At 30.2% G+C, this 7,852-nt stretch overlaps 1 protein-coding gene across 1 annotated transcript in view; it reads right to left on the reverse strand.

Annotated features, from left to right (window-relative positions):
* Positions 1-4,259, reverse strand: part of LOC117173360 — a 21,027-nt gene extending 16,768 nt beyond the window's left edge. The window contains exon 1 of the mRNA XM_033361879.1: positions 4,069-4,259. Within this exon, the coding sequence (XP_033217770.1) occupies positions 4,069-4,123 (55 nt within the window). The 5' untranslated portion in view covers positions 4,124-4,259. The remainder of the gene's footprint in view (positions 1-4,068) is intronic.
* Positions 4,260-7,852: the final 3,593 nt, after the last annotated feature.

A 7,852-nucleotide genomic window follows, 5' to 3' on the forward strand; every position in this document is an offset into this window, starting at 1 on the left:
AATGAAGAAGTAATCGAAGCTGTAAATGGGTATTTTGAGGAGCTTGACGAATCATTCTATAGAGATGGCATTACTAGACTAGAACACCGCAATGAGAAATGTTTTAGCCTTGGAGGAGATTATGTTGAGAAATACAAAAAAAAAATTCTTAAAAACGTTGTTTTTCTTGGTCAGGCCGGAAACTTATCAATCCACCCTCGTATTTTCCATCTAGTCTTATTAAGACGTTAAGCATTTTTCTGTTATTGAAGATTCTTAACTTGATCGATATTGTGTAGATTTTCTGCCTTCATGGTTTGGAGGGTTGATCTACTGTCGGTAAGGTACACTCTCTGATGATATAGCAGATAAATAAAAAAAATTTTAAATAAAAAAATAGATTTTTTTTTTTAATACGTGAATTTTAAACGAAAAAGTTAAAAGGAAAAGATTTTTCAACAAATATATTAAGTTTTCAACCGAATACTTCAGTTTGGAACTAAAAAATATCATTTTTCAACAGATGAATTTTTAACTAAAATGATGAATCCTCAAGTAGAATAATTACATTTTAAATTTAAAAAATAGTTTTAAACTAGAGCAATGAATCTTGCAATGAAATAGTTAAACTTTTAACGAATTCGACGAATTATGAAATAAGGAAGATAATTTTTCTACCAAAAATTGAATACTTACATTTTCATTAAAAAGAAAAGAATGTTTAACCAAACAAATGAATTTTTACTAAAATTATGGAATATTCAACTGAAATAGTATTTTCATTTTAAGTTAAAGAAAAATATCATTTTCTACCAAAACAAGTATATTTTAGATTTTAAAAAGTCGATTTTCTGACAAAAAAGTAGGTTTTTAAAAAATAAAATACGTAAATTTTAAATGAAATAAAGTAGTTTTCGATTAAAAAAGACAAATGTACGTCAAAATTGTTAAATTTTGAAATAGAAATGTCAATTTTCCACCCAAAGTGGAACGGTTAAATTTTCAGTAAAAAGAAACTAAAGTAAGTTTGATCAAAATTCGTCTTTAATGTTATAAATAAATTCCCTCGGTTAAAAATAAACTCTGTTCATCGAAATTAATTTTTTTATTGAAAATACATCACTCATATTAAAAATTCATTTCTTTGCTAAAAAAATGAGCTATTTTATTGAAAATTTATTTCTTTTTTGTAGAAAACAATTTTTTTCAATTAAAAATGGAAATACTATTCCAGCTGAATATTCAATAATTTTAGTAAAAAATTCATTTGTTTGGTTAAACATTCTTTTTTTTCACTGAAAATGTAATCATTCAATTTAATTGGTTGAAAAATGTTCTTTTTTAGTTCCAAATTAAAGTGTTTGGTTGAAAAATTAATGTATTTTTTGAAAATCTTGTTTTGTAGAATAGTAATACTTTGGTTTCAATATTCGACAATTTGGCTGAAAAAATGCCTGTTTTAATTGAAAGTTCAACTGTTTCGTTTAAAATTCACGTATTAAAAAAAAATCTATTTTTTTGTTGAACATGATGTTTTTCTTTGAATGTTAATCTCCCTGTTTAAAAAATTTTCTTCTTGGTAAATATTTTCAAGTATGCCAGTTAAATATTATTTAATAATTAATTCTTTTAGTGAATAATTTTTTAATAGAGCCGTGTTATCGACTGAGTATTCACAGCTGTCGATCTGAGTTGAACTATCTGACAAGTTGCGACTTTTTTGAAAAAGGAAGGTGGCGGCGCTAGGGGCTTTTTCCAACTCCAAACTTTTCGTCGCTTCGTCTGCTATAAGGTAATCACGGAAAACTTAAAGAACCGCTTTTCCTTACAAAATAATTACTCCAAGGGACCCAACCGATGTCGGCTCATATATTTTCTTCCTTCTCCCAAAAATTCGATAAACTAAATTATTTAATTCAAGAAAAAAAAGGCGGACAAAATTAAGATTACAAGGTTAAATTTTTATTACGACACAGGCTACCATTTACCCTTAATTAAGAGGGGCCCTCGTGATAGGTAAAGTCCCCTAACGTAATCCAAACAGTTTCGTTATCCTGCCACCGTGCGACATGGCGCACTAGTCGACTAGTACAAAGTTTGAAAACGTAAAGATGTTTTCTAGCCTAAAAGTCGGAGTGACACTAACACAATCAGAATCTTTATGCAGTCCGCTGCAGATTTGCAATAGGGCGGTGTGAAAATGATCAAATTAGTCGAATCTTTTAGGCTGAGCAAAAAAAAATTTGTGAATTGACATCCCAAAAAAGTAAAAAAAAATATTTGAAATCGGGTAATATTTTCTGTTCCCTTTTTTAATTTGAAAATTTTGTTCCGCCCAAACGATTCGACTAATTTTATCATTGTCACTTCGCCCTAATGTGCAATCTCCAAAAAATGCGGTTTGCGGCCCAAGGACATAAATTTATAATTTTTTCAGTATTTCGAAAAATATTTGTACGAACTATTCAATATGCAACTTTGCTTATCAGTAAGTTTTTGCTATCGAGATTCTTTACCTTCGTTAAATTTCTAGCATTCCAATTTAAACATAATTATAAATATTAACGTATCACGTTGCATTATTTTAACTGCTTTATATTTTCAAAAGTTCGCTTTATCAAATTTATTTATAATCTTATAATGATTAAGCTTTACCTTGCGAATATTACTTTTATTGAGTTTAAAATGTATTAATATTATTTCAATAATTAAACTCATGTTGAAAATAATGATTTTATCACATCTAAATTTTCAATTAAACCGCCACTACTGTACTATTATACCCCCTAGTGGCAATTTCTGGAAATAACCGGAAACTTAAAAAAAGTATTAAATTGACCAATATCTTACATCAACAATAATAACAAAAATAAATATAAATGTGAGAAATCACAACAAATTACGAAAACTACGTTGAAATACAAGGTTTACCAATAAAAGATGTAAAAAAAATATTTCAACTAATTTTTATCCGGCACACAATAAAGGACTAACAACTTAGGAGTTAGGACGAGAAGACTGTTAGAGCTGCGTCTAGTGGCCGTCAGATTGCCGGCTGAAGCCGATGGAATTGACAGCAGAGTCCTTTGTTGTGTACCGGATAAGATTTAGTTGAAATTTTGTTTACAACTTTTATTATTAAACTTTGTACTTTGTAGTAGTTTTCTTTCGGCTCTTGCATTTCTCAAAGTTTGAGGCCGATATTTTATTTACAAAAAAAAATTTCTTAGGTCCAAAAAAATATTCAGTGAACTGATAAAGTGAGGTCGGTATTATAGGTATTTGGCTGTTTCCTGATGCATTGTCCAAATCGCACACTTTCCAAAATTGTTGTTAACATCAATGTTAACATCAATGCTTTGCAGTCAACCAAAAGGCAAGACCTTATAAAATTCGACGTTACCGACCAAGTGTGACGTAATGTTAAAATACTCAATAATAGATCACGTGACCAGATTCCTATCTTACCGACACTTTTTTATTTAAAAAATTATTTTCATACTAAGTGCCATGTCGAGTTGAAAATTTGGAATACTAAATAAGAAGCACTATGTGAGGTGGGTCTAGTTCTAAATTTGTGTAATTATGAAAAAGTTTTGTTTGTAAGTAAATTGTTTTTGTTGCTTTTTTCATAATTATTAAAGTTTAGGATCAGACCCGCTTTTCTTAGTGCTTCTTATCTATTATCACAAATTTTCAACTTGATTTGACGCTTCTTGTAAAAATAAGTTAAGAAATAAAGAGTGTCGGTAAGGTAGGGATCTGGTCACGTGACCCACTCGTCACATGTCCTTAAATTTTCGAGAAATTAAGAACTCTAGTGTCGTCTAATTTCCGGCATTGTAGGACTTATTTTTATTATTAAAATTACATAAAAATATTTCATTTAAGTGATGCATTTAAAAAAAAAAAACTAATTTTGCTCAAGGAAAAAGAATCTAAAGTTTTTTGTATTCATGATGGCGTATTAAAACTTTGTTTAAAAAAAGTAACGCCACGGTAACGCGTTACATTTCGCTGGTAATTTGTCAAACACTGGAATTAACCGCTCTTTATGTCATCGCTACCCTACAGGTACAAAAAACTTACCTTTAAGTGGAGACACTCGATCAATATAATCGTAAGACATTTTTACAGTTGACATTTATAGCGTGAAAAATGTTTCCTCAAATCCAACAATTGCGAATTCACCTGACCTGATCTGACGCTTAATTATTAACTTTTTTCCCCCCCAATATTCTTTTTTTTAATTAACTTGGACAATGGACAATAAAGAAATTTTAAAGCCAGAAACAAAGTCAAGGAGATTTGCAAACTTGTTAGAAAAAGTATTTTGAACTTTGAAATTTTGCTTCTTGCAATGTTCACTAGATGCAGCACCTCAGTATCGAACCTATAATAAGTTCGAAGAACAAAAATAATGCTATTAGATAAAAAAGAGAGAAGATATCTCCATCTCTTGTTAACTAATGGCTTGTTTTTAATTCTTGGGACTTATTATAGGTTCGCTAGTGAGGTGCCCATGTAACGAAGATGTGACGAGAGCGCAACTTAATTTACGCGCGTAAAGTTGATAATATTTCTATTATGTATTTTCACTTCAACCACCAAATAACTTCACTTCGTTGACTGCTGACGGGAAAACATTGGACCAAATGTATTTGGACCATTTTTGCCCTATTTTGCTAATATCGTAATCAAAAATAATTTTTTCAATATAAGTGTATTTAAAAAATAGTTTTTATTTTTTGAATGAACTATTTAATGGAATAATAAAATGATAATCATTTTTATTAATTACGAAGATATTACAAATGTCCCATGCAATATTGGTCGTTGCAAAGCGGAAAACGGTAACGCTAAACTCACATAGCATGCGCAGAACCATCAGCACGTGAGTTGAGTGTTTACCGTAAGCAAAGATATCAGGCAATCTTTGCCGTACCACATCTACGTTTATAATATCTTTGATTAAGTTTGGAGCAGTGTCTCCAATTTTGGGAACTTTTTAAACTGTGCTTGCGTCACGCCGGCGAGGCACCGACAACCCGATTGGTCACTGTTTGCGCGCTGATTTAGAATTCTATAAATAATCAGATTTAATATTTACAATAAATCATTCAATTATAATGGATTACAATATTCTCTAAATATATAAATAAAATTTTGAGTTTGTTGTCTAGATTCTAGAAATTTAAACAAATTTTCTTTTATGTGTACTATGACTAATTAATTATAATATAAATATTATAAAATATATAATATGGTATACAAATAATCAAATCATATGTGTACTATTGAAACTAATATTTTTTGCTTAAAATTAAAACTTCTTAGTACTATTTGATTCACATTTTTAAACATTTAAAATTCTAAATTGAAGAAAAAATATTTTTCTCTCTTACACCGGAATTAATCATGGTTTTTGCATGGAAATCGCATTAGTTTTTGATCGGTTACTCCAAAATTCTAATTTAGGATCAAGAAATTACTTTTGATGCGTTTTCCAATCATTATTACTCATAAATATTAAATCTGAATATTTATATAATTCAAACTCAGCGCGGAAACAGTGAACAAGCAGGTTGTCGGCGTCTGGTAAGCGCGACGCAAGCGCAGTTTAAAAAGTTCCCAAGTTGGGGGACACTGGTTTTCTGAGCAGCAGACGACAAAGCTTATGAAACTGTGAGATTTTGGGTGGATAATTCAAATGGCTATTAGGGAAATTTATGTCAACTACTGAATGAATAAGACTAAAATTAATTTTTTTGTGTATAAACAAGTGATATGAGACGATATTTTTTATCTTTTCTAAAATTTTGCAATTCTCATTGATAAACATTGCATCTGAATTGAGATGACGGATGCAACACAACGCGACAAGCGCTCGAAACCGTTCGTTGCCGTTGCGGCTTTGTGTTTTGACTTCAACTCGACGCCATTTTCATAGTTTTTCACCGATTTTCTTCAAATTTTCAGAAAACTTTCTCAAAGTCTAGTGAACAACTTTCTCGCAATAAGGTATTTCAACTAACATTTTTTCAATGACCGTCCCACAGGTCGAAGTTGGCGAAACGTGGTTTTCGTTCGGAATCAATTTGTTATCAAAGAAAAACAAACATATTAGTTTTTTAAATAAAGTATGTTGCGTATAGTCATCACTTGTGTTTTATTGTTTCTCTTTAGTAAAAATTATCGATCGAAAAAGTTTCATATATAAACGTATATACCGCATAATAAACAAATTATCTTTTGAAGTATTAACTTATGAGGAAAAAATGATAAACATACTTTTCGCTCCATGTATGTGTGCTGAATTAGCAGGTAAATATTTAAATAATAAAATTATACTTTTTAAGAAAATCTTAATGAAAGATTTTGTAAATATTATTTATATGCGGTCGGAAGACAAATAGTTAAATAGTGCGCAGCCTGTAAAAAAACTTTGTTATTATACAGTTTTTATAACTTGTGTCCAAAAAGTTAATTTTTTTATTTTATATATATTTTTATAACAACTTTTGTTTTTTAATTTTTTTCGTTTCTCGTACCATTTTTTCAAAAATTAAATTTTTTAATTTATTATTTTGGAATTCTTAATGTTATTTTTTACGATTAAAAGAAAAACTACATATCCGATCCAAAAATTATAAGTGACAGATTTGTAGCTCTTTCTCAGCTCTGCAACTTTAACCTTTTTTTCTTAGCTGGTGTCGTTTGTCGAAAATTTTAATTAAAAAAAATTTGAATATTGTTTTTCACAAATAAGACGAAAACTAACGTGTTATATACAAGAGTGGTTCATAACAATTTTTTAGATTTTCTTTGGGTGCAATATTTTTAGTATTCTAGTACTACGAATAGTCACACATAGATATTTAATTTTTTTTTTAATTTTGAAAATTCTCTATTTTTTTGAATTTTCATCCAAAACAGCTGGTTAACGAACTTGATCTTTCTATTTGGTTCCGAAAACTGTACGTGCCAAAACACAATTTGATCCGACTAGTCTCGCAAAAGTTATCCAATATAAAAACAATAATTTCTTATTAAGATGAAATTTAAAGAAATAGAACATTTGAATATTTAAAAAATTTTGCCTTCTGTATTTTCTACATCACGAATATTAGTTTTAGCATTAAAAATTCAGTAGTTTACATAGATTTCCCAATAGTCATTCGAATCGCCCGCCCAAAATTTCACAGTTTTAAAGGTTTTGTCGTCTGCTGCTCTCCAAAGTAAATACATTTGTTATTTTAATTACATATTATGCATGTTTTACGTGCAGAAAACTACAGAATACGTAAAACCAGGGTCTAATTTATCATAAAATTTATATTTTTGTCTCTAAAATCATTTTTTTTTTTGTAAAATTAAAGAATTACTGGTTTTTACCGCGATTAACAGTAATTACCGGTAATTACTGGTATAATAAGGTATTACCGCGGTCAGACTGAGCAGCACCAAAGATATTAAGTCCTAGATACGGCATGAGCTTAGTTGCACCACATACCGTTAGTTAGCGCGGCAGGCAAGTTTGTGGTCTTGCATATATATAAATAAAAATTTGTCATAAGGACAACCGCAGGATTTCGCCGGGAGCGGGTGCTAATCTGAAAAATTGCACCCGCTTCCAGCGAAATCGCGGTAAAATTTCAGCCATAACCACGTCTCACAACCGTGAGATAGATGGTTACAGTCTGTAAAGGAATCAATACGACGATCCAGCAAAAGCCTCGTGGACCCTAAGAACATGGAGCGACCCAAGGAAAACCGCCTTCTGCATTTTTCCCGCAAGTGTTCTAGCATATTGTTGACACGCAAGGATGCTTTTTAGGCTATTAGCAAGTGAAAGCTTGGCACCTCCAAGAGC

Source organism: Belonocnema kinseyi, chromosome 5 (genome assembly GCF_010883055.1).
Source record: "Belonocnema kinseyi isolate 2016_QV_RU_SX_M_011 chromosome 5, B_treatae_v1, whole genome shotgun sequence".
Lineage (NCBI taxonomy): Eukaryota > Metazoa > Arthropoda > Insecta > Hymenoptera > Cynipidae > Belonocnema > Belonocnema kinseyi.